Source organism: Ursus americanus, chromosome X (genome assembly GCF_024610735.1).
Source record: "Ursus americanus isolate L20-20 chromosome X, mUrsAme1.1.p, whole genome shotgun sequence".
In the NCBI taxonomy this organism is placed as follows: Eukaryota; Metazoa; Chordata; class Mammalia; order Carnivora; family Ursidae; genus Ursus; species Ursus americanus.
In genome coordinates this window covers 78,281,794-78,309,011 of record NC_142164.1, presented here as the reverse complement: position 1 = coordinate 78,309,011, position 27,218 = coordinate 78,281,794, and the positions used below count along the sequence as shown (strand labels likewise).

General features: G+C 37.9%; 1 protein-coding gene across 13 annotated transcripts in view; it reads right to left on the bottom strand.

Annotated features, from left to right (window-relative positions):
- Positions 1-27,218, bottom strand: part of HUWE1 (HECT, UBA and WWE domain containing E3 ubiquitin protein ligase 1) — a 162,405-nt gene that overhangs the window by 85,203 nt on the left and 49,984 nt on the right. For all 13 annotated transcript variants that reach the window (XM_045799347.2, XM_045799346.2, XM_045799350.2 and 10 more), the window contains 13 exons: positions 14,974-15,036; positions 13,060-13,137; positions 11,929-11,976; positions 11,780-11,848; positions 11,071-11,170; positions 9,687-9,787; positions 9,049-9,199; positions 8,786-8,913; positions 8,034-8,174; positions 7,720-7,825; positions 5,215-5,349; positions 4,599-4,700; positions 4,018-4,098 (listed from right to left, as the gene is read on the bottom strand). In XM_045799347.2, coding sequence (XP_045655303.1) covers positions 4,018-4,098; positions 4,599-4,700; positions 5,215-5,349; positions 7,720-7,825; positions 8,034-8,174; positions 8,786-8,913; positions 9,049-9,199; positions 9,687-9,787; positions 11,071-11,170; positions 11,780-11,848; positions 11,929-11,976; positions 13,060-13,137; positions 14,974-15,036 — 1,303 coding nt within the window. The remainder of the gene's footprint in view (positions 1-4,017; positions 4,099-4,598; positions 4,701-5,214; positions 5,350-7,719; positions 7,826-8,033; positions 8,175-8,785; positions 8,914-9,048; positions 9,200-9,686; positions 9,788-11,070; positions 11,171-11,779; positions 11,849-11,928; positions 11,977-13,059; positions 13,138-14,973; positions 15,037-27,218) is intronic.

Genomic DNA, 27,218 nt, shown 5'->3' with positions numbered 1-27,218 from the left:
CTTAAGGGCCTGCTCTTAAATTTTAAAAAATGGACAATGGTCTCCTAACTGGTCTCTTTTACCCACTTTTTCTTAGTTATCCTGAATTCTCAACCTTTCAAGTCATATGGCATCCTAACAAAATGCAACAAGGACCTCCCTATTCCTTTTCTAGCCATAAAAGGAACACTTTCCATGTATGAATCTGTAATACCCAAAAAGAAACCCTTCTCACTTGAAGACACCGCCCCTTTTTGATCTTGGTGCAACCTATGCTAGATTGGTGCCTGTATTTAGAGTGGGTAACAGAAAGGGATCCACTGAAAATTGAGGGCCTTTGCTCTTTTGACTATTCTGTATGCCACCAAAAAAAGGTCTTTGCTGAAGTCTTTTCCCAATACAATAGTTTTAAAGGTTCGTTAACTGGAGGTTTCCTCTTCGTAGGAAATGGACGTCTTGGTGTCTGCCTATTCCCACACCTACAATTTTATGGTTCTTCTAAAAAGAAAAGGAAGATCTTAAATTAGTTCCCAGTACTAACATTCTTAAGTAGGGATGCTAGCTCTGGATCCACCCTATTAGAGATAATGAATGGGAAACCACTACAGGATAACAATGGGATAACAATGCCTGTGACTTAAATAATAAATGGACACCTCCATCATGTCAAGACCTATAGGTCTCAACGGGTCTGAAAATATTATGGAACACTCTGGTTCTGGTTGGCCTAGCAATGTCAAATCTGGCTCATGGCCTGCGTCTGGGAGTCTACCATTCCAACTCAATGTCAGACTCTTTGGTTTATGCCCATGCTGTGACCTCAACTGCTTGGAGATGTTCAATCAGTCCACAGTTCCCTGTAAGAAATTACTCTGTAACTACTAGAGACAAAGAAAACTGAAAATCAATCACTTCTGTAATTATTTCTCAAATGTGTAAAACCTTCCATCAAAGTTTTGGGGTTAGGCCAGGACTCCCATCAACTCAGTATCCTAGATGATGATTTCAGCACAATTGATAGTCCTGGTATCAGTAGTGAAAGCCCTAAATGTTAACTGCCCCTGTAATGGGTGGCTACATCACTCGTCACAATTCCAATGGCTGCATCAGCTGACTTTCCCTAATCTGACAGTCTCACACTTTACTTTCCATTATTCCACCATCACTGCACCAACATTTCCCATCTTCCTCAACCTAAAAGACAGTATTTATATAAAAAAATCTAGCAATATTCACATGTGCCCAAGCCCAGGCAATCAGTTATACAAATAACTCTTGTCCCCTGGGAGGTCTTCAATATTCATATTGACTATCTGCCACCCTCTCTGGTTAAGTAGTCCATAATAACCATCATGGTGTTGGCATCAGCTAGGCTAGAACAGAGCACAAGTGTATTTAAACAGATTGTAATGCAGCAGGGCCAAGACAGGAAGCGACAGAAGAAAAAGAAGTTGGGGAAATTAAAAAGGGATACAGTTGGGTATAAAATGGGGTAGAAGAGTCAAGAGGTTGAATTTAGGAAGACTCAGAATCCTTATTTGGTTGGTTTTAGCACAGATTTGTCGCAGCAGGATAGCACAACCTCACAACATGCTTCCTTACTTTTTCATGCCCTTCCTACCCTTCCCCACCAATCCAGAGTCTAGACAATGATGCCCCTCTTGCTGAGACTATTTTGCCCTTGCATGTCTGCCCTGATGTAATTTGGCCACTAGAAACTCCACCCTCAAGCCCCCTTGGGCTACTGGATCTCCTCTGACACAACTCCTGTTCAGCAAGGTCATACATACACTCTACTCCACCAACCACTCCCTTCTAATCCATACACCCTGACCTGTGTCCTATGGGTATTTAGTATCCAGGTATCCCAGATCCAATCAGAATGTCTAGCTTGTTCATTAAGTCTTGCCACAGAAGGGAGCACTGGGCCATCTTTTTATCTTTTATATTGGGCTGCATCACCATCTTTGGTGTAATGGGCACAAGATTAGGTGTTTTAAATTCTGTGACATAGATGCATCTTATAGAGGCTACCCAAACAACGGCACAACTCCTGGCCAACCACATAAACCAAACAGCTCAAGCCTTAGTAGCGCTTAATGAGGGACAAAGCAGTCTAGTTGAGTATCCGACTCTTGGTTTCAGGGCAGGTCACAATCTTGGGGTTGTGGGATCAAGCCTCGCGCTGAGCTCCACGCCAAATGCGGAGTCTGCCTGAGATTCTTTCCCCCTTTCCTCCCTGCTCCACCCCCCACCTGTGCATGCACGTGCACACTCTAATAAATAAATAAATAAAATCTTAAAACAGATTGGTATTAAACTACTGTTATTTTAAGGCGGTGTTTGTGCCTTAAAGGGGACTTCCTGCTGCATGTGGGTCAATAATACAGGTAAGGTATCCAGAACAGTTCAAATAAAACAACAAAATAAATAGCCAACTACATTAAAAAATGTGCCAAGAGATTATCAGGCCCCCATTAATTTCTTTTCCTGGCTGTCTCCTTCTGGCTAGGGTGAAAGGCTCCACACTATCATTTATGGAGCTACAATAATAACTGTTGGCCTAATTATTTTGAGTTGGCTTTGCAAATTTGGTCCCTCTCAAGTACAAGTTATTTATGGGAAACAAGGAAGGTTACTATGCTAATTCAAACAGCAGGGATGAATTAAGACTCTAGACAAGGAATTTTGACCTCCACTAATATTTGCTTTAGTACTCCAAGTCTCATTTCTGGCTTCCCGTGTCATTATGAGGGCTGACCTGCTCCCCACCTCCACCCCATAAGCACACATGTCCTCTTGCTGCCTCCTTTCAACTTCCCCTTTATAAGATGCCTCTGCACTTGCTTTTCCCTCTCTGTTTTTGGGCTTTCAACCAGAGAGAGCCATCCTTCTTCCCTGCATCGTGACTTGGGACCTCTCCACCTGTGTAACAAATCTTCAATCATACTAAAGAACTGCTGTCATGAGTTCTGCCATACGAACCTAACCTTGGGAGGGTGCAAGTTGCTCTAGTGTAAGAGAACACTTCCTCAACCTGATAAAGAGGAACAAAACCTTTTGCTAACCTCAATTTTAATGGTGAAATACTGAATGCTTTCCCCTGAGCTCAGGAACAAAGCAAAGAGGCCCATTCTCACTACCTCTATTTGGTATTTAATTGGAAATCTTTGCCAATGCAGTAAGACATAAAAAGCAAAATGATTATTAAAAAAAGAACTATTTGTAGATGACAAGACTATACAAAATATCTTAAGAAATTAACAAATCAATTATGAACTACTAAGTGAATTTAGCAAGGTCATAGGATACAAACTTAAAATATAAAAACCCGAATTTGCTTCAGCAAGGGAACAACTACCTAAACTGTAGTAGCCAAAACTACTCACTCCAGATACCACAAAGTATTAAAAAACATGTGCTACTGGTACAAGGAGGTTTTCTCTATTTTTACACTCCCCACTACATTCCTTTAGTTTTAAGGAGAATTCTAGAAACTGTCATATCTCACTGTCCTGAATATGTATGGCACTCAATAAATGACAATTAATAAAAATGAGGTTTTAACAACAGCAATATGCAGAGTATCACCAACATAAAATTGCACAGGCATTTTTACAAATAATTACAAAGTATCCACAGCCTCCCAAACTGCATTTTCTACAGCAAGAAACAATTTTCTATATAACAGTTTGTGGGTCTGACATTCAATTCTAAGAATGGAAACCATTCTGACTCAATTTTCCAGACCAAGATTAGGGACCAACCAGAGAATAAAGACATGCTTCTTACCACACTTGCAATGTTAAGTAGAGCACAAATGTACAATATTACTTACCACAAATTATTTATAATATACTGCTTATAGAAGGTATATTTGGCATTTGAAACTGAATTCTGACCATTATTTCATCACCAACTAGAAAGATACATACAGTGGATAAACGTGGACAGTAAAACCCTATAAGGATATAAAACACATAGAGAACTCTGCCAGGTTATTCCAGCTTGGTATAACCAACTATCAATACCACTTACCTAGGAGGAAGAGTGATGGGCCATAGTATTCTGCATTACTGATGATGTGTTTCAGGGAGGTAGGGAGAGAACCATCCATCACTAAGAGAAAAAAGAAATGAACATCAAGGAGAATATGATCAGTCCAGAAGTAGTCTGATGGGTAGAGATGATGGAGCAATATATTATATATACCACCACTGCGGTAAACAAACTCCTGTGTTGATTTCAGTCTAATGGTTTCTATTTATCTCCTCCTCATATTCTATTATTTATTCCTTGTCCATGAAATAGCCTCTTAACAGTGGGTCAGAGAACAAAAGAATACAGACACAGACATAGTAGAGTAGCAGGCTAGAGGTGAGAGCACAGAGTCAAAAGCTGAAAAAGGAAAAAACAGGTGAATCACTATGAAAATAGCTAGAGAATCCTTAGGTGTAGGAAAAGTAACACTAAAAAATGACTAAAAGCTATTCGAAATGGCATGCCTTTTCTTAAGTCTGTCTTATTAAAAAAGAGTAGCACCAGTATCAAAAGTATCAAAAGAACTGATCTTTGGAGAGAGTCAAAGATCCTTCAAGAAAGAATCTAAAATCAAATACCATGTCGTATGCCATCTGAGAAAGCAGGGTCTTGAATGGCCTTCTTGAGGAAATTCAACATGGATTTGAGAAGTGCTGCTCTTTGCGGAATACACTGGACTCCTGGCAAGGGAGAAAGATGGAGGATTATACTGCGTTCACCATTAGACCACAATGAGCAGGCACATGAAACAAATTTTTAAGAGATGCATATACACTATATCAACACTAGCAGACATTCAAAGTGAGATCTCTGGATGTTGGGAAGAATACTTACTAAACTTTGAAATTGGGAAAATAAATCACCAAGGACTACATAAAACTAATACTAAAATAAGAAGACTGAAGTAAAAGTGCAAGTAAAAAGATTAACTCTCTGATCCTCAGTTCCTGTTTTAGACATCTGCTCTCTGACATCGCTGTTTTGATAAAATAATCAATGTATGAACAGTTGGAAAACTATGAAATGCTATGAAATAAATGTTAATACGAAAAAATGGACACTAGAGTGGCCAAGTAACATGCATAGTCCTAACAAGCAAACCTCCAAATGTACCATTAAAGCTGCTTCCAAAGTACCTTCTTGACTAGTTAAGTAATTCAGTGTGAAAGACTATGTATCTACTTGTCTACTCACCAGGACGGGGGCCAGGGCCAGAGCCAGAGGAAATGCTAGTGCTGCTGCTAGAACTTGATGCCCTTAATTCAACATCTAGCCGGTGCTCCATAGAGATGGATGAGCCTGGACTACTTTCCATAGTCACATCTGCAACTAAAGTAAAAGTTATGATAAAGAAACTAGTTAAAATAAAAGCACCGCCAAAAGAAAGATTGAGAAATTTTTTACATTAAGATGAGATAAATGATATAAAAATGGTGACAGATTATGATATTGAAACCCAAAATAAAAATGTAAGCTTTCCACAAATAGAAACGTATTTAACAGCATCAGCTATTTAAGACATGCAAGTTAAAAACAATCGCTTCAAAAGAAATCCCCTTCAATATTTCTCACCCACCAAATGTGGGAGGAAAAATAGTGGTAAGTAAAACACGCAATTTCACACACTACTGGTCGGTAGCAGACTGTAGGTAGAGCTTTTTTGTAATTTTAATGAAGTACAAGATACCTAATCACTTCTTACAATTTGTAAAATACAATAAAGCTCCATCAGTAATAAACCATTGTTTACATTTTGAAATACTTTCTTCCAAACTTTTTACACACATACAAACATACAAACTTGTGCCTACTTATATACAGGAAGCACAAACTCATAGTTTTGTAACCCTTTTATTGAACATAAAATTTTCTCTACAAATACAACAGAATCACTTGGATTGGTTGTTAAAAATGTGAATTTCCTGGGGTGCCTGGATGGCTCACTTAAGTGTCCAACTCTTGTTTTCGGCTCAGGTCATGATCTCCGGGTTGTAGGAACATGCCCCAAGTAGGGCTCCGCATTCAGCGGGGAGCCTGCTTGAGATTCTCTCTCTCTCTCCCATCCCCACTTCCCGCTTGTACACACTCTCTCTAAATAAATAAAATCTTCAAAAAATTTTTTTAAAATGTGGACTTTCCTGGTCTTCATTTGCACACTTACTGAATCAAACATTGCAGATGGGGTCTACAACTTTTAAAAAATTTCATTTTATTTGAGAGAGAGAGAGAGAGAACACGAGTGCACAAGCAGGGCGGGGGAGAGGGAGAGAGAGAGAATCTCAAGCAGACTCCACACTGAGCACAGAACCTGATGTGGGGCTCAATCTCACGACCCTGAGATCATAACCTGAGCTGAAATTAAGAGTTGGATGCTTAACCAACTGAGCCACTCAGGTACCCCTGAGATCTACATCTTTAGCAAGCACTTTAATTTATTCTTATGCACACTCGAGTTTGACAACCACTGATTTATAAGAAACAGTGGAGCTTTTATTAAATAGTCTTCTATTTAGTAGATGTCACATTTTAATCAACACTCTGGGATCTCACCCATTTTTATTTATTTATTTATTTATTTATTCGACAATAGAGACAGCCAGCGAGAGAGGGAACACAAGCAGGGGGAGTGGGAGAGGAAGAAGCAGGCTCATAGCGGAGGAGCCTGATGTGGGGCTCGATCCCATAACGCCGGGATCACACCCTGAGCCGAAGGCAGACGCTTAACCACTGTGCCACCCAGGCGCCCCTGGGATTTCACCCATTAACCCAAATGCCAGCTTGCCCACAATAAACCAGAGATAGAAATTGGGTAAAGGAGTTTCTAGGGATAGCAATGCATGTAAATAACTGTGTTTAGGAAAAACAATAGAGAAAAAGGAAAAGCATCTTATGGGTGTTGAGTGTCAAGAATAAAAGCATTATAAATTCTAGTACCTTTATCATAAGCATGATAACGGATTCATGTAATGACATCCTGGGTCATCAAGATAAGAATTTAAATTCTAAGAAAGCTGTTTTGGGGAATGGTTTTTTTTTATTACTATTATCATCAACTGTGCATGGGGGGTCAGGGAGATTTTAAAAAAAAGAACACACATGATGATGCAACCCAAAGATTAAGAGTATCTGGTTGTCTAGTTTTTTGACTTCATGATTTAAAACATGTTCCCTATTCTTCACCTCTCCTCTTCCTTCTCAAAATAGCCTGCTAGTTTTGTAAGGTCCCATTTTAGAGTCTACATTCTCCTTATCTTTCCCAAACACGTATTTAAACACCTACGATATATCAGGCACTGTTGAAGATAGAGCAGTGAACAAACCAGTACCCTGATCTCATGGAGCTTACATTTTAGTGGGAATAAGAAGATAATGAACCAATACTTAGAAAACAGCTATTAAGTCTTGAAATAAAACAGATTAACATCCCATAGAGTGACTGTGGGGCTCTACTGTAGCTCTACCATCTGCTTCACCTTCCATCTCTATTCCCAACAACTTGTGCCTCCCCCTTTTATAATTATCCTCAAGAAAAACAATACACAAATCACTTATGTAGAAAAACGCTGTTTTGTTGCTGAAAATACACACCCAAGTCACTTGTGCACTTTGGAATTTATGAGGAGGAAGAATGAAAATTGGGGTTGGATGATAAGAAAATGCCAAGCACAAAAATATTGACTTAGTAACTGTTAAAATTACCATCCATATCAGTTTCCATTTCTTCTCCTTCTTGTGTAGTACTGGGTCTCTGGATCTTTGGCTTGATCACAAATGGACATTCTTTTCGACACAAATCTACTTCATGCTACAATCAAGGGAAAAGTAGTAAGAAAATCCTATATATATACACCAGGAGTTAAAAATAATTATAATGAAAGAATGTCACGGGCAGATTATAAAACTGGTTTCTAAACAGAAAAGGGCTAAGATGGCTCTTTACGGTTATTACGATATTTCCTAGGCTCGGCTCTTACTGGGTATGTCTATGCAAAGTGCTCCCTGTATAATAATACCTCAAGTCTATAAATGAAGATAGAAAGTCCACTATGGGATTGAAAAGCTGCCATGTCCAGGTTGGTGATGAGGTCAACCACTCTGACAGCTCTGGTGACAAATGTGATCTGGTCCTGTTCATCGCCAAGAAACTTTATGACCTATTGAGGAGAGGAAAAAAGGCAAAGCCAATCAAACGAAAAGATACAAAACTGTGAATAATGTATTCTTTTGGAAACATGCAGTCTAGGGTCTCAGGGAGGCAAGTACAGTGTGGGAGAAAAAAACAGGTGTTTGTCAAATGATAGCTCTATCACTTCTGGGACTCAACCTCCTGAGATAATGGGACATAAAATTACTTTTCAGTATTAAATAAAATATTCAGGGAGAAAAAAGGTGGTGTCCAGTGCCAAGCACAGAGTAAAGCCTATCACCTTAATATAGCACAATTTACAATGTACCTTTAACATATTTTTTCTTTAGGGTAACAGCCTAAGGTCATGATAAGATATGGCTAGTCTTGACTAATACCTGGAGCCTCCTGACTCTCAGATCATGCTAGACTATGGAGATAGCTGCTCTTAAAAGTTGTTAATGAGACAGATAACTAGAATGCCAAACTAGAAAACTAGAAAAATTAAGAATAACATTTTCTGGGTAAGCTTTCTTATGCTATCCATTCTCACTGTTAACCATTCCAAATTTGTAACTCTACACACCTGCTCTTAGTTGATTTCCCCACAAAAGTATTTTTTTAAAAAAAGCAGAGCACCTTCAATAAGGCTTCCATCATTCCACAGGAGACCAAGGCTTCACCACCAGCATCGTAGCTGGCCAGATGGTATAAAAAAGAGAACAGAGCAGTGGCAAACTGGTGTGGGTACGGATCCATGGAAGGATCTATATGGGAGGTTGGGAGAGACAGAAAAAAAGTAAGCTCAGAATTTGATGTTAAGATGGCAAGATGTTAAACAAAGACTGACAAAAGCAAGAGTGAAGTTCTTGCTACCTAAAATAACCATCATCAAAACTTACCAATCATGGCCTGGATACAGTTCCGTACAAGTACAGGCAAAAATCCATGGTAAGAGGCAGTTCCAGTACAGTCAATAATACTGCTGAGTTTGGGAGTTCTCTCCAAGTGGACAATTGATGTTAATGTTCGTAAAGAAGCAGCTTTAATCTCCTATGAAAATGGAAGGTAAACATGTGATGTATTAAATAAGAAGGAGATGACTGGGGGCACCTGGGTGGCTCAGTCAGTTAAGCATCCAACTCTTGATTTCGACTCAGGTCATGATCTCAGGATCATGAGATTGAGCCTTTTGATCAGTACAGAGTCTGCCTGAGATCCTCTCCCTCTGTCCCTCCCCCCACCAGCCTCTCTAAAATAAAATAAATAAATCTTAAAGAAAGGTAGATGACTGAACCAAGTTGCTAATATCCAGAACTCAAAATTAAAGTCATTCTACTGATAATGGTTTGGGGTAGATGGAGATCTGTTGAGAATAACACTGAAAATCCAGCACTTAACTCTGCAGTTAAATATCCAAAGACGAAGAAGTAAAAGAGCTAAACTTCCCTCTTGGGGTTCATTCTAAACCCCTGGGAAAAACCAAAAGGAAAATAAATACACATGAGCCTGACATACACAAGAGAATATTAATACTTACCATAAGCTGCTTATCTGTTATCTGAAGGACATCTACCAACTCCTCTATCAACCCATTATACAAGATACTGTTTGCTGACTCCTGCAAGGCATTGGAATACACTGCAAAAGGAGAAATAAACACTTTAGGCAAGAAGGCAGTGGTCAAGCCACTGCCCAATGACAAACCTCTTGGCATCTACTGGTTCTGGGAAAAGATTCCCTTCCAACCAGCATTGGAGGGCAGAATCGCTGAATTCTAGAAGATCAATCAGATATGGTGATAAGCCCTAAATAACCTCCTGACAGATTCTCCTATTATTAGTATCGGTTGTCATGAGCAAGGATTTTTGGGAATGGAAGTATGAAGAGAGGGTGAAGAGTTAATTTTTTATGTAATATCACTACTTGATATAGTAACTATAATGCCTTGGATATTGACTTCCATTTTAGTCTCTTCATGTGCTGCTTCTGTTTTTCACTGGAAACACTTACACAGGCTGTAAAGAACAGAATTTTGGACTATTGCAGACTAAGTGAGAAACCTGTATGACACTGTGGAGTGAAAGTTGAGAGATAATAGTCGACATAGTCTCCTGAAGTGCAAACTAAAGGATATGAACACATTCATTTAGTTTAACAAACATGTACCCATTAAAGCGCCGAAGTTATGCTAGGTGTGAGTACAAAAAGAGTATGAATTTCACTTGAAGGAACTCATAGTTTAAAAGAGGAGACAAACAAGTAATAACATAACTAAAGCTGGCAATATTAACAGCAGCTACCATTTTATACCTTCTATGTGCCTAGCTTGTGCTAAGTGCTTTATAGGTTTTCATTTAATCCTTTCATTTAATCCTTGTATCAGCCTTATAAGGTAAGTGCTGTTCCAATATTAAATAAAGAAATAGGACAAAAGCATAAACATGTAGCTAATCATCTGCAGAATCCAGATGAGAGCCCAGGACTGATTCCAAAACCAGTGTCCTTCCCATTTTACCACTCTCAAGTAAAAGTAAAACGTACAGTATTAACTTCTTAATGAATACCTTCTAACTTCAAAATTATACTACTGATGGGACAGAAGAGGAAGATGAAATGGCAAGAGGAAGAATAGGGGCCAGGAGAGAGGACTACCCGAACATCCATCTAAAAGAAAAAGGGCCAAAATCAAGACTAAATCCAAGTGATATATCTGTAAGTATTATACCATTTTCTAATACAACATTAAGGAGCTCAAGAATGATGAATACAGTGAACATCAGAAACGCAGGCAATTTTACAATTTAACTTACCACCTAGACAAATAAAATAAGCCTCACAGCAACAAAGACAGATGAAGCTCAAAGGAAATCATGTCTAAACCGCCTAATCAGGGCCTGTTAATTATAGTGTTATTCTCTTACCTAATATAGATATTGCATGCAGCCTGGCTTGAACAGCTTGCAATCGTTTCCTGTGATTAGAAAAGCCATGGGCCAGCCGTATGTGTGTAAATAACAGCATCTGTAGGAATATAAGACCTAAATTAGGAAACCAATGAAAATGGTGAATGTACTTTCTGAGGGCTAAATCTTACCTCCTGGGATATTTGGTAAAATGGTTTACTGTTGCTATTTGTTAAGGTGTCAAACAGAACAGCTCTACTCTGAAGCTACCTGACAAAATGAGAGCCACAAAACACAGGCTCAGAGAGTCCCAATATCCCAACATAAGCCAAGGAGTACCACTACAGTGATAGGTAACAAGCTGAAGACATTTGGCAAGTGTTCTGATTGTTATTAATCAAATCAAATATTTTATCACCATAACAATGAACAGAACACAATGAAATGTTTTCTCCTTTCATATGTAAAGTGTTGAGATACTAACACTTACTAGATTTGCTGCTTTGTGTAAAGCAGCTTATGTCTTCCTCAAACTCTCATAAGAACCTACCTAGGAAGTCAGTGGTTGTTGGCCTCATAAAAGATGAGGAAACTAAGGCTCACAGAGTAATTTACCCATGATCTGACTCCTTTCTTTCTGATATACTGTCCTCCCAGCCCAGCATGTAGCATTAATCTACATGGATAACAACCACACCCTTTAGATAAATAGTAGGACCTATCATACCTGCTTATCCTTAGGAATGCTGTACATTTTGGTAAGAGATTCCATGATTTCAGAAGGACTTTCTGAAATCTATATTAGAAAAAATTGGTTAGGAACAAAAAGTAAACTGAATATTAGGAAACTAGCCAACAATCAAAGATTCCTCTTACCTTGTCAAGTTGCTCTATGTGAATATAATGTAGTGTGTTACTAGTTGTCTGAAATTAAAAACACAGAGTTATTAGAAGTCACTGTTAATACCTTAGCTTCCCTTTCAACAAGACTAAAAGACAGCTGTCTGAAAACCAAGATGTCACCCTAGGCTGAAGCCTAACTGAATGAATGCTCTTAAAATCAAGGTAACTTTAGGGTCCCCCAAAATATCCATTTTATATACAGAATATTCTCAAGAAAGCTTCTTTGAAGACAACAGTATCAAAATATAATGCACACAGTCAGACACATTTAATATTCTTCCTTATCCCTTTTAAAAAAGTTTTGTTATTTTTTAATTGAAGTATAATTAACATACGCTGTTGTATTTGTTTCAAGTGTACAGTATAATGATTCAGCACTTCTACACATTACTCAGTGCTCATGTCAGTGTACTTTTATTCCCCTTTATTTATTTCACCAACCCCCATTCTAGCAACCACCAGTTTGTTCTATTAGTCTACTGTTTTGTCTCTTTTCTCTTCCTTATCCCTTTTTAAACCTAATTCCCACAGCCTCTGTATTCATAGCAAAGACCAAACCCATGAAAATGGTTTCCACTTTAGATATGTACTACAGCTGTTTTCAAGGTGCCATTAATCTAGAAAGATTATTTATTATGCTATAGGTAGAAAAAAAATCTTATTCACTAAGTTACTTACAAACAAAAGTGAATTTTAGTATCTCCTCAAAGAATATGGAATGACTAGATAATTGAAGCAGGACCCTATAAGCAATATATAGACTTCTTACAAACTGGCTAAGTAGAGAAAATTGAATGATCACTATCCAGACTATTAAACTGAATGTTGGAAATCTCAACTGAGACAGAGAAAAATGCACCAGTCATGGCAATGCCCCATAGGGGAGTCATGTCCTTCAGCAGTTCCAACATAAGTAAGATCCAAACCTATCAGAGCTGGGCATACAACAAATAGTTATTCCTGAGAAGCTGCTAGGTGTATTTAACTTGGGAGGGCAGCAATGCAGCTCAAAATCATCCCCTCATTTAACTGAGGAGTCCTAGAAGTCAACTCCCGTTACAGTACATCATAGACTCTATCAGAACAAGTCTGAATGAGACTCACCCTTTTCTCGATTTTGACCTCGGCCCCAGGGTCTGCATAGAATTCAAAGTGTAGTGTAGTTGCACTGGGTGGGTATTTCTGTGTATAAAGCACATAAAAGAATCAAATAGCATCTTCTCCCCAAATCTTCCTTCAAAGTCCTAACCATCTGTCCAACTCATTGTAGCAGCAGAATGAGCAGCGTAGTCAGCAGCTACAGTGCCTTCACCCTTTGTCTTAGCAGGGCTCAGATGTCTTATAACAACACAAAATCAAGAGGATGGAGCCTAGAGCTCCAAAAGCCTTCACATTTCTTACATATAAGAAGTTATCAGTTGCCCTTTCTTTCAAGAGATCAATTCTGACTGTAGCTATTCTCAAGAAGAAAAAGAGAGGCAAGTCTGCCAAGCAATAATAAGAACCCAAGAAAGGATAGAGAACAAATACAAGGGTCTAGGTACCAACTTGGGAATGGAAAAGAACATTCTTATGGAAACTTTAGTGTATATCATCACCTTTTGAAATATTTTCTTCAAACTATGCTTCATTAGTGTCTCTTTTTAATTCTTCAAATACTCCCTCCTTTCATACCATTCTACACCACTTCCCATGGTATCAAAATGCTTTTCTGCACAGGGATGTACCAAGTCAATAAGAACCAGACCCTGACAACAAATCCTCTTTAACTCTAGAAAAGCAAAAACAAAATTAAGATGACAAGAGCATGCCCATTAAAATGAATCCTTAAAAGAAACCAGTAGCAGTGGTTGCCTCTGAAAACGGAGAATTATTATATACAATAATTCTTTCAATTTAAAAAAACATGCATATGTATTACTTCCTTTTAAAGTACACATATTTTTTCAAAGTCTCACTGATATAACAAATATCAATAAATAAAAGGATGTGCGATTTCTTAACACAGACTGGGCCCAAGACAGACATCATACAAACTTAGTAGAGTGTATCATACTGTTTTGACAAGGGGTAAAGAACAAGCTTGATATACAAAAGGAGGCTCAGAATTAACCAACTTAACTTTAAGATGAAAGTCATTTTCTCATAATTAGAATTTTAAACTGAATACTCTTTAAGATTTATGTAGCTTTGATTATTAAATAGACAACACTTACCTCCTGTATTACCCAATATTCATTCATATAATGCAAACTAAAGAAAGTATACCAACTAAGGTGGGAAAGTAATTTGTTTTAATTTGTAGTTTTCTTTGACCAGAAAAAGAACCATTCTCCCAGGGGGAAAAGGCTTGCTAAGATAAATTCACTAAATTTCATTGCAGCTATTTGTCCTATACACAACAAACTGACAAAAGCAGCAACATCTGCTGGAAAATACAGTTGCTTCTTGGCATAGAATTGTTTTTAACAAATCTAATTGTGCCTTGTGGTTCCAAAACAACATATCAAAGCAGAAAGGAAGATGGCCTAACCTTATAACCTAAGCGTGGATGAAAGGTATGAGCAGGACAGGGCATGAGCATGAGGAGTAAATATGGAAAACACACAGAACATTTTAAGTTCTCAATAACCCTCACGGCAGGACTGTTCCCCAAGCATCCATTCTTAAAAACAGTGCCATAATGCCCAGAGTTCCCATAGTTCCAGTGAGAGAATGCAAGCAAATATACTTTCTGGGACTTTTCCACACTTTCAAACTGTTCACCAAATACAGCTTCCTACTCAAGAGCTGGGTATGAACATACACTGTGTTTCTGAGATTCTTCCCATTGTCAGCACACTGAAGGCCCAAGCATTTCTATGACAAGGTGTGCTATGTCTCAATTGATCTCAGGTTCCTCAAAGGTCCTGATTTGAAGTGGCAACTTAATATACCATATATTCATTATAAAGCAAGGCTCAAAAAGAGACCACACATAGCTCTGCCAAAAGACGCCCATATCCCAGAGTTACTTACCATCATATGCAAGTCTCTGCAACATTCTGCAAGTCCAAAGCCATTCTCCTTTCCACCCCAGCTCTTAAAAAAGGAAAAAGACAGTGTTAAAATAGTGCTTAAAGTAGCCTTGTGTATAAAATATTTAAGAGTATGTGGCTGCTTATAGTATGGTGTTGAGAAGACATCCACTGTGAAAGTCCAACAAAGAGAGGGAGCAAATAGAAGCAAGGACTTAAGACTCAAGGTAAGATGGTCTGCCTTAAGGTAGTTTCTCCAATGAGATCAATTTCACTGTTCTGTGAGGATGCTACTGGGAAGAACATAAGCAACTATTGCATTGTACATGCCTGCAGTAGTACTTGCTGATAGGTCAGTCTTATCCCATCAGGCCTTCAGTACTACGTTATGCTTTCCATGCTCTCAGCCTGTTCACCTTCCTCACTACAGTGAGGAACCACATGCTCTACAGTTCCTTTTTGACATGAACCAAGTTGCAAAGCAGAAGACTCTATATTGCCTACTCCTACTATACCACCACAAAGTCTAAAGATTCATCAAGTACTAGCCCCTAAGGCAATGGGGGAGAATGATTAAATTGTGCACTATTACTGGCCCCCAAATCCAAACCTCCAGCCATATATTCTTGTTTAATAAACTTGCTTGCATTTTCAACAGTGTTTGAGATATCGAACATTTTTGCCTGATCTGCAATGCTCCCAAGGGTGGGGTGAACATTTGTTGAAAACATTAAAAAGTAAATGCATTAATTTCTGCTTCCTGGGCCAAGGCATACAATTGGGTTAAACAATAGACAAACTGAAAGCTTGGGGGGAAAAGGCTGGGAAGTGAGATGCTTGGGAGAATAAGGGCTTGGGAAAGTTCCACAGACTCCTGGGAATCTAGAAGGCCACATGTATGCCTGAGGTTAAGCACATTCTCAGAAAAGACCTGAGAAGGCCCTAAGTTCCACACGCCTGGCTGATCATCGGGCTCTGTGCAAGTCACAAGTGAAGGCTAAGGCAGAGTTATAAACATCCTGGTTGAATAGTGAAGATACGAGTATTGCCACTGAAGATACGAACATACACACAGAACCTACCTTGAAAGACTGGGGAGGAAGTATGCATTTTTTTGTTCAGGAGTTTAAGGCAAATCACTAGCTAACCACTAAGCTAAGTGTATAGACTTTAATGATCACATAATTATGAAATCAGTTCAGAAAAGTCTAAAGAAACAACAACAAACCATAACAACAAATCCTGGGGAAGGGTGAGAATTTGATTTCCTGAGTTGCCACATTATAATATTAAAAATGTCCATTATTCAACAAAAAAACTATGAGGTATACAAAGAAACAAGACACTATGAAACACACAATGGAAAAAAATTAAGTTACAGCAATATGAGCATGAGCAGTGATGTCAGCATGATGGCCAAATAAGACATATCTCACTGCCCCTATGCAACAATTTGGCATCCATCCATGGACAAAAGTGCCTTTGTTGGAATTGGGGAACCTAGCCCCACAAGCCAAAGGATTGGGGTGGGGGAGTCTCACCCACCTGCCTATTGGGTAATAGACCTAAAGACCTTGGTCTCAGCTACAGACCCTGCAGTGGCCTATGAACCAGCTACAGGCACTCTGAGGAACCCCAAGGAGAACACGGTCTCAAAGAATCACCCATGGGCAAAGCTACCACCTGTGGGATTATGACTGAATGCCTCTAAGTCAGAATCTCGCCCAGACTGAATGATACGACAGCACCACAGCGCCCCAGCTGGCCCCACTGCGTGTCAGGAGCAGGGTCCGGTGCTCAGAGTCCTCGGTCCCGGGGAAACAGGGTACAGAACCTGGTGCTAAACCATTCGTAGATGACCTGCTTCTGGGTTGGGATTTCGTACACGACAGAGCAGCACCCTTGCTGCGATCTACTGAAAGTCAGCCCTTGATACAAGGGTTTGTAAAAACAAACAAAAACAAAAAAAGAATCACCCATAGATGATAAAGTTTAAAGGACAAAATATTAAAAATAGTAAGAGCTAAAATAATTTGTTAATGAATATACAATTTAAAAAGAGGTAAACTGAACATTAAAAACATAAAATGAGGTTGGGGGGAGTAAACGGGTAAAATATTTGTGTGTGCTCAAAGTCGTAATCAGCTTAAAAAAGACTTACAAGATGTTTTATGTAAGACTCATGTTAACCACAAAGCAAAAACCTAGATTAGATACAAAAAGATAAACAGAAAGGAATCAAACCATACTACTATCGAAAACCATCAATTCACAAAGGAAGGCAGGGAGAGGAAGAAAGGACAAGGAAAATACAAAACAGCCAGAAAACAATAAGATGGCATTACCAAGTCCCTGCCTATCAATAATCACTCTAAATGTAGGTGTACTCATTTTCCAATTAGAAGGCATGGAGTGGCTGGATGGATTAAAAAAACAAGATCCAATCAAGAAATGGGAGAAAGACATGAACAGACATTTCTCCAAAGAAGACCTCCAAATGGCCAACAAATACATGAGAAAGTGCTCAAAACCACTCGGCATCAGGGAAATACAAATCAAAACCACAATGAGATATCATCCTCACACCAGTCAGAATGGCTAAAATCAACAAATCAGGAAACGACAGATGTTGGAGAGGATGTGGAGAAAGGGGAACCCTCCTACACTGTTGGTAGGAATGCAAACTGGTACAGCCACTCTGGAAAACAGTATGGAGGTTCCTCAAAAAGTTGAAAATAGAGCTACCCTAAGACCCAGCAACTGCACTACTGGCTATTTTCCCCAAAGATAACAAATGTAGTGATCCCAAGGGGCACCTACACCCCAATGTTTATAGCAGCAATGTCCACAATAACCAAACTATGGAAAGAGCCCAGATGTCTACTGACAGATGAATGGATAAAGAAGATGTGGTATATAAATATATATACAATGCAACATTATGCAGCCATCAAAATATGAAATCTAGCCATTTGCAACAACACGGATGGAACTAGAGGGTATTATGTTAAGTGAAATAAATCAATCAGAGAAAGACAAATTATATGATCTCACTGATATGTGGAATTTAAGAAACAAGGCAGAGGATCATAGGGGAAGAGAGGAAAGAAATGAAACAACACAAAACCAGAGAGGGAGACAAACTGTAAGAGACTCTTAATTATAGGAAACTAACTGAGGGTTGCTGAAGGGGAGGGGGGTAAAGGGATGGGGTAACTGGGTGACAGACATTGGGGAGGGTATGTGTTAAATGAGCACTGGGTATTAATATAAGTCTGATGAATCACAGACTTGTACCCCTGAAACAAATAATACATTATATGTTAATTAATTGAATTTAAATAAAATTTAAACAAAACCTAGCAGCTTACTAGGGACTCACTTCAGGTTTAACGATACATGTAGACTCAAAGTGAAGGGATGGAAAAAGATATTCTATGCAACAGAAACGAAAGGAGAGCATGCGTAGCTATACTTGTATCAGACAAAATAGACTTTTACTCAAAACCTGTAACAAGAGACAAAGAAGGTCATTATATAATGATAAAGGGGTTAATTCAAAGAACATATAACAATTGTAAATTATATGCAGACAATACTGAGCACCTAAATACATTAAAAGCAAATACTAACAGATCTGAAGGGAGAAACAGAGAACAATACATAATGATAGGGGATGTCAACACCTTACTTTCAACAATGGATAGATTATCCCGACAGAATAGAAGGAAATGTTGAATTTAAACTATACTTTTTAAAAAAGTTTTTATTTAAATTCCAGTTAATATATGTGTGATATTACTTTCAGGTGTACAATATAGTGATTCAACACTTCCATTCAACACCTGGTGCTCATCACAAGTGTACTCCTTAAGCCCCATCACCTATATAAACCATCCACCCGCCACCTTCCCCCCTGGTAACCATCAGTTTGTTCTCTACAGATAAGAGTGTGTTTCTTGGTTTGCCTACTTTTCCCTTTGCTTATTTGTTTTGTTTCTTAAATTCCACATATGAGCGAAATCATATGGTATTTGTCTTTCTCTGATTTATACTTTTCTCTGTAATACTTTCTAGCTCCATCTATATTGTTGCAAATGGCAACCTAATAGGAATATACAGAACATTTCACTGAATAGCAAAATACATACTCTTCTCAAATGCACATAGAACATTCTCCCACATAGATTACATAGTAAGTTACAAAACAAGTCTTACCAAATTTAAGAGACTGCAATTACACCAAGTATTTTTCCTAACCACAATGGTATAAAACTAGAAATCAATATAGGAGAAAAACTGGAAAATTCACAATGTGTGGAAACTAACAACACACTCCTGAAGAACCAGTGAATCCAAAAAAGAAATCAAAAGGGAAATTTAAGAATAGAGAACCCAGAAATGGACCCTCGGCTCTTTGGGCAACTAATATTTGATAAAGCAGGAAAAAACATCCAGTGGAATAGACAGTCTCTTCAATAAATGGTGCTGGGAAAACTGGTCAGCTACATGCAAAAGAATGAAACTTGACCACTCTCTCACACCATACACAAAGATAAACTCCAAATGGATGAAAGACCTTGATGTGAGACAAGAATCCATCAAAATCCTAGAGGAGAGCATAGGCAGCAACCTCTACAACATCGGCCAAAGCAACCTTTTTCATGACACATCTCCAAAGGAAAGAGAAATAAAAGATAAAATGAACTTGTGGGACTTCATCAAGATAAAAAGCTTCTGCACAGCCAAGGAAACAGTCAGAAAAACTAAGAGGCAGCCCACGGAATGGGAGAATATATTTGCAAATGACACTACAGATAAAAGACTGGTATCCAAGATCTACAAAGAACTTCTCAAACTCAATACACGAGAAACAAATAAACAAATCATAAAATGGGCAGAAGATATGAACAGACACTTTTCCAATGAAGACATACAAATGGCTTAACAGACACATGAAAAAATGTTCAACATCATTAGCCATCAGGGAAATTCAAATCAAAACCACCTTGAGATACGACCTTACGCCAGTCAGAATGGCAAAAACTGACAAGGCAAGAAACAACAAATGTTGGAGAGGATGTGGAGAAAGGGGATCCCTCTTACACTGTTGGTGGGAATGCAAGTTGGTACAGCCACTCTGGAAAACAGTGTGGAGGTCCCTTAAAAAGTTAAAAATTGAGCTACCCTATGAGCCAGCCATTGCACTACTGGGTATTTACCCTGAAGATACAGACGTAGTGAAGAGAAGGGCCATATGCACCCCAGTGTTCATAGCAGCATTGTCCACAATAGCTAAATCGTGGAAGGAGCCAAGATGCCCTTCAACAGATGACTGGATTAAGAAGATGTGGTCCATATATACAATGGAATGTTACTCAGCTATCAAAAAGAACGATTTCTCAACATTTACTGCAACATGGACGGCACTGGAGGAGATAATGCTAAGTGAAATAAGTCAAGCAGAGAAAGACAATTATCATATGGTTTCTCTCATCTATGGAACATAAGAACTAGGAGATCAGTAGGAGAAGAAAGGGATAAAGAAAGAGGGGGTAATAAGAAGGGGGAATGAAGCATGAGAGACTATGGACTCTGAGAAACAAACTGAGGGCTTCAGAGGGGAGGGGGGTGGGGGAATGGGATAGGCTGGTGATGGGTAGTAAGGAGGGCACGTATTGCATGGTGCACTGGGTGTTATACGCAACTAATGAATCATCGAACTTTACATCAAAAACCAGGGATGTACTGTATGGTGACTAACATAATAAAAAAATATTATTATATAAAAAAAAATCGGGACAAAAGACAATGTAAACACAACATATCAAAACCTATGGGATGTACAAAAGTAGTTCTAAGAGAGAATTTTATAGGGATAAATGACTACAGTAAGAAACAAGAAAGATCTCAAACACACAACCTAACTTTATAGCTCAAGGATACAAAAGAACAAACTAATCCCGAAGTTAGTAGAAGGAAGGAAATAACAAAGATAACAGAAGTAAATGAAATAAAGAACAAAAAAAAGAAAAAACCACCAATAGAAAAGGTCAATAAAAATAAGAGCAGATTCTTTTTTGAAAAGATAAATGAAATAGATGAAATTTTAGCTAGACTAAGAAAACAAGAGTGAAGACTTAAATCAGAAATGAGGAGACATTACAAATGATATCACAGAGGTAGAGAGGATTAAGAGACTACTTACGATTTCACTTATATATGGAATTTAAGAAACAAAAAAAGCAAAGAAAAAAAAGGAGAGAGAGACAAACCAAGAAACAGCCTCTTCACTACAGATAACAAATTGATGGTTACTGGTGGGCAGGCGGGTAGGGAGATGGGTGAAATAGGTGGTGGGGTTTAAGAGCACACTTATGATGAGCACTGAGTAATGTAAAGAATTGCTGAATCACTATAATGTATTCCTAAAACTAATATAACACTGTATGTTAACTATAGTGGAATTAAAATAAAAAACTTAATAAAAAAGAAACTGCATACAAATTGCCAATATACTGGATGACCTAGAAGAACTGGATAAATTCCTAGAAACAGAACTTACCAATAGTGGATAATGAAGAAATAGAAAATCTGAACAGACCAATAATGAGCAAGAAGATTAAATCAGTAATCAAAACATACCCAATACAGAAAAGCCTAGGACCGGATGGTTTTCCTGGTACATTCACCAAACATTTAAAGACTTAACACCAATCCTTCTCAAATTCTTACCAAAAAATTGAAGAGGCCAGACTTCCAAACTCATTTTAAGAGGCCAAAATTACCTTGCTAGCAAAGCCAGATAAGGACATTACAAGAAAACTACAGGCCATCATCCCTGATAAACAAAGACACAAAAACTGTCATCAAAATACTAGCAAACCAAATTGAATAGCACATTAAAATGATCATACACAATTATCAAGTGGGATTAATCCTTAGGATGCAACGATGGTTCAACATATACAAGCCAGTAAGTATGATATACCACATTAATAGAATAAAAGTAAAAAATCATATGATGTCAATAGATGCTGAAAAAACATGACAGAAAGTCAATATCCTTTCATAATAAAAATTCAAAAATGAGATACAGAAGAAACACAACTCAACATTTTTTTTAAAAGATTTTATTTATTTATTTGACAGAGATAGAGACAGCCAGCGAGAGAGGGAACACAAGCAGGGGGAGTGGGAGAGGAAGAAGCAAGCTCATAGCGGAGGAGCCTGATGTGGGGCTCGATCCCATAACGCCGGGATCACGCCCTGAGCCGAAGGCAGACGCTTAACCGCTGTGCCACCCAGGCGCCCCACAACTCAACATTTTAATAAAGGCTGTATGTGATAAGTCTATAGCTAACATCATACTCAAATGGTGAAAAGATGAAAGCGCTCCCTCTAAGATCCTGAACAAGACAAGGGTGCCCACTCTTAACGCTCCTATTCAATATAGTACTGGAAGTCATAGCCAGAACAATTAGGCAAGAAAAGAAATGAGAGGCATCCATTTCAGAAAAGCAAGAAGTAAAACTGTCTTCATTTACAAATGATACGATCTTATGTATTAAAAAAACCCTAAAGACCCCACCAAAAAACCATTAGAACTAATAAATTCAGTAAAGTTGCAGGATATGAAATCAACATACAGAAATCAGTCACATTTCTATACATTAACAATAGACGATATGAAAAATAAATTAAGAAAACAATCCCGGGGTGCCTGACTGGCTCAGCTCGTTAAACATCCAGCTCTTCATTTCAGCTCAGGTCATGATCTTAGGGTTGTGAGACTGATACCCACAGCGGGCTCTGTGCTGGGTGTGTAGCCTGCTTGGTATTCTCTCTCCCTCTCTCTTTGCCCCTCCCCGCCCCACCTCTCCTGCTCTTTCTCTCTCTCAAAAAAAAAAAAAGTTAAAGAAAACAACCCCAATTACAGTAGCACCAGAAACAGTAAAATACTTAGCAATAAATTTAACCAAGGTGAAAGACCTGTATATTGAAAGCTATAAAACACTGATGGAAGAAATTAAAAGACACAAATGGAAAGATATCCTGTGTTCATGAATCACAAGAATATTGTTAAAATGTCCATAAATCCAAGGGCCATCTACAGATTCATGTAATTGTTATTTAAAATTCCAATGACATTTTTCAGAGAAATAGAAAAAAAATCCTCAAATTTATATGGAACCACAAAAGACCCCAAATAGCTAACGCAATCCTGAGAAGGAACAGCAAAGCTAGAGGTATCACACTTTCTGATTTCAAACATTACAAAGCTAGTATGGTATTGACATAAACGCAGACAAATACACCAATAGAACAGAATCAAGAGCCCAGAAATAAACCCTCACATATATGGTCAACTAATATTTGAAAGGGAGCCAAGAATAATCAATGGGGAAAGCACAGACTCTTTGATAAATGGTACTGGGAAAACTGGATAACAAAATGCAGAAAAATGAAAATGGACTCCTTTCTTTTACCACTCATAAAAAAAAAAGAACTTGAAATGGATTAAAGACTTCAACATGAGACCTGAAACTTTAAAACTACTAAAAGAAAACAGTAAAGGCTCCTTGAAACTGGTCTTGGTAATTACTTTTTTGGGATACCAATTAAGTACAAGCAACAAAGGCAAAAACAAGTGAGAGAACACTAAAAGAATTCATACAACTCAGTAATACACACAAAAAATGATTTAAGGGGTGCCTGGGTGGCTCAGTCGTTAAGCGTCCACCTTCAGCTCAGGGCGTGATCCCAGAGTCCTGGGATCGAGCCCCACATCAGGCTCCTCCACTGGGAGCCTGCTTCTTCCTCTCCCACTCCCCCTGCCTGTGTTCCTTCTCTCGCTGGCTGTCTCTCTCTCTGTCAAATAAATAAAATCTTAAGAAAAAAAAAAGGGCAGAGGAGTTATAAGTAGACATTTTCCCAAAGAAGACACATAAATGGCCAACAGGTATATGAAAGTGTCCAGTATCACTAATCATCCGGGAAATGTAAATCATAACCACAATGAGATATTGCCTCATACGTGTTAGAATCTAGGCTATTATCAAAAAGACAAGAGATAACAAGTACTGGCTAAGATTTGGAGAAAAGGAGACCCTCGTGCACTGTTGGTAGAGATGTAAATTAGTACAGCTACTATGGAAAATGCTATCCTCAAAAAATTAAAAATAGAACTACTATATGATCCAGCAATCCCAATTCTGGGTATATATCCAAAGGAAATGATATCAGGACATCAAAGAGATATCTGCCCTCTCCTATTAACTGAAACATTATTCACACTAGCCAACGTATGGTGACAAACTAAGTGTTCATCTGTGGAAAAATGGATAAAGAAGATCACACACACACACACACACACACACACACACACACACAGAGGTATTATTCAGCCATGAGAAAGAAGGCATTCCAGCCTTTATTGACAACATGGATAGACCTTGAGGGTATTCTAGTAATTGAAAAAAGTCAGGTCAGATAGAGAAAGACAATTACTGTACCATATCACTTATATGTGGAATTTTAAAAAGATGAACTCCTAGAAACAGAATGGTGGTTGCTAGGGGTTAGGGCTTGCAGCAAATGGGAAGATGTTGGTCAAAGGGTACAAACTTTCAGTCATATGATAAGATCTAGGGATCTAATGTATAGCGTGGTGACTATAGTTAATGATACTGCATTATATACTTATCAGTTGCTCAGAGTCAATATTAAATGTTCTCACCACAAAAAAGGAATGATGGCTATGTGAGGTGATAATCCTAGTGTGGTCATCACTTTGTAATACGTAAGTGTATCAAATCAACGTGTTGTAAACCTTAAATTTACATGTTATATATCAATTATATCTCAATAAAGCTGGAAAAAATAGAAACTGTTCCTAAGTCCAGATGATAGGTAAAGACTTTAAATCAATGATTTTAGATATGCTCAAAGGGCTAAATAAAGGAAATCATATACAAAGAACTAAAGGAAACCATGAGAATGATATTTCATCAAATAAGTATCAAAAAAGATTATAAAAAAGGAAAATAGAAATCACAGCACTGTAAAGCACAGTAACAGAAATGAAAATACTCACTTTTTGAGTGTTTCAACAGCAGATGTACGCAGGGAGAAGAATGAATCAACTAACCTAATTAAATACACAGAACATCAGATGGTAATATGGGCTATGAAGAAAAATAAAGGCAAAAAGGATGACAAGGAGTACACAGGGTGTTCCAATTTTAAAAGAGGATGTTAGGGAAGCCCTTGCAGAGATAGTGGTACTTAAGACTTAAAGATGAGGGAGCAAGCCATAGAGATAACTGGGAACATAGCTGTGGAGAGGTCCTGCAGGAAGAGTGTACCTAGCACTGTCCAGGAAAGGAAGGGGGCCAGGTACATGAAATAGACTGAGCATGGGGAGAAACAAATGGGAGGCGAGGTCAGAAGTCTGATATTGTACATATTACAACTGAGGTAGCTATTAGATATCTCTAGATTAGTAGAGATTTTTGAGGCAGTAACTATATAAGAAAGCCCAGGGTGGAGCCCTGAGCTACTCTAACACTCAGAGGCTGAGCACAGGAGGAGGTACTAGCCAAGACTACTGTCTAGTCTTTAAAAATTACATTTTCTTTTTTCCAAAAAGTACTAAAACGAATTTAACTTTATTATTTTTTAAATCTTTAAGTCAACACATTTTATTTATTCATTCATTTTTATTTTTAATTCCAGTATAGTTAACATACAGTAATAAATTACTTTTTTTATAAAAATTCTGAGACAAGTATATTTGCAAATAACTGTTGGAAGGTGAAAAAAAATCAATAAATCTGAAGCTAGGTTAATTGAGATTACCCAGTTGGAAGAGTAGAAAGATGGAAAATTAAAAGTAAGTCTAAGAGATATGTGGGACTCCATCAATTGTACCAATATACACATAATCAGAGTCCCAGAACGAGGAGAGAAAGAGGAGCAGAGAAATTATTCATAGAAATAACTGCCAAAATCATCTCAAATTTGACCAACGACATGATCTGTAAATCCAGCTCAAGGGAATCTTGAAGCAGCAAGAGCAAAAGAACTTGTCATGTACAAGCGATCCTCAATAAGATCAATAGCTGATTTTTTATCAGAAACCATGGAGGTCAGAGTACAGTGGGAAGACATATTCAAAGTGCTAGAAGAACTGCCAATCAAAAATTCTGGATCTGACACAATTATCCTTCAAAAATGTAGGAGAAATTTTAAGAATCCTCAGATAAAAGCTGAGGGCTTGTTGCTGGTACATGAGACTCAAGAAATGCTAACTGGAGTCCTTCAGGTTGAAATGAAAGGGCACAAGACAGTAACTTGACTCCATATGAAGAAATAAAAAATACCAGTAATGTAGCTATATAGGTAAATTATAAAAGTCGGTACTAATATATTTTTAGTTTTATAACCCGTTTTCTGCGTTTTAAAAGACAACTATATAAAACAGTATTATACATCTATGCTAATGGACACATAATGTATAAAAATGTAATCTGTGGCAACAACATAAAATGGGGGAAACAAAGCTATATAGGGGCAAAGTTTTTGTGTACTATTAAAACTAAGTTAATATTAATTCAAACTAACTCTTCATTACTGAAGTGTTAGTCTAATCCAAAGGGCAAATGTTTATAACTAGACAAAAGATAAACAAGGAAATAGAAGAGTTGAACATTAAATGAACTAGACCTAACAGATATATAACAATCCACCCAACAACAGAATACACGTTTTTCTAAAGTACATATAAAACATTTTCCCAGACAGACCTATGTTAGGCCACAAAACAAACTTGAAGAAATTTAAAAAGAATAAAATCATACAAAGTTATCTTCTCCAAGACAATGGAAAGAAATTAGAAATCCAAAACAGAAAGAAATCTGGAAAACTCGCAAATATGTAAAAACTAAACCACCAGTCCTAACAACCAATGGGTAAAAGAAGAAATCACAAGGGAAATTAGGAAATTCCTCAAGATGAATGAAAATAAAAACAAGACATACTAAAACTTATAGGACATGCTGAAAGCGGTGCTTACAGGGAAATTCACAGCTGTGATCGCCTACCTTTAAAAAAGAAATCTAAAATCAGTAACCTAACTTTCTACCTTTAGGAACTAGGGAAAAAAGAGCAAACCAGACCCAAAGCAAACAGAAAGAAGGAAATGACAAAAATTAGACAAGAGATAAATGAAACAGAAAACAGAGA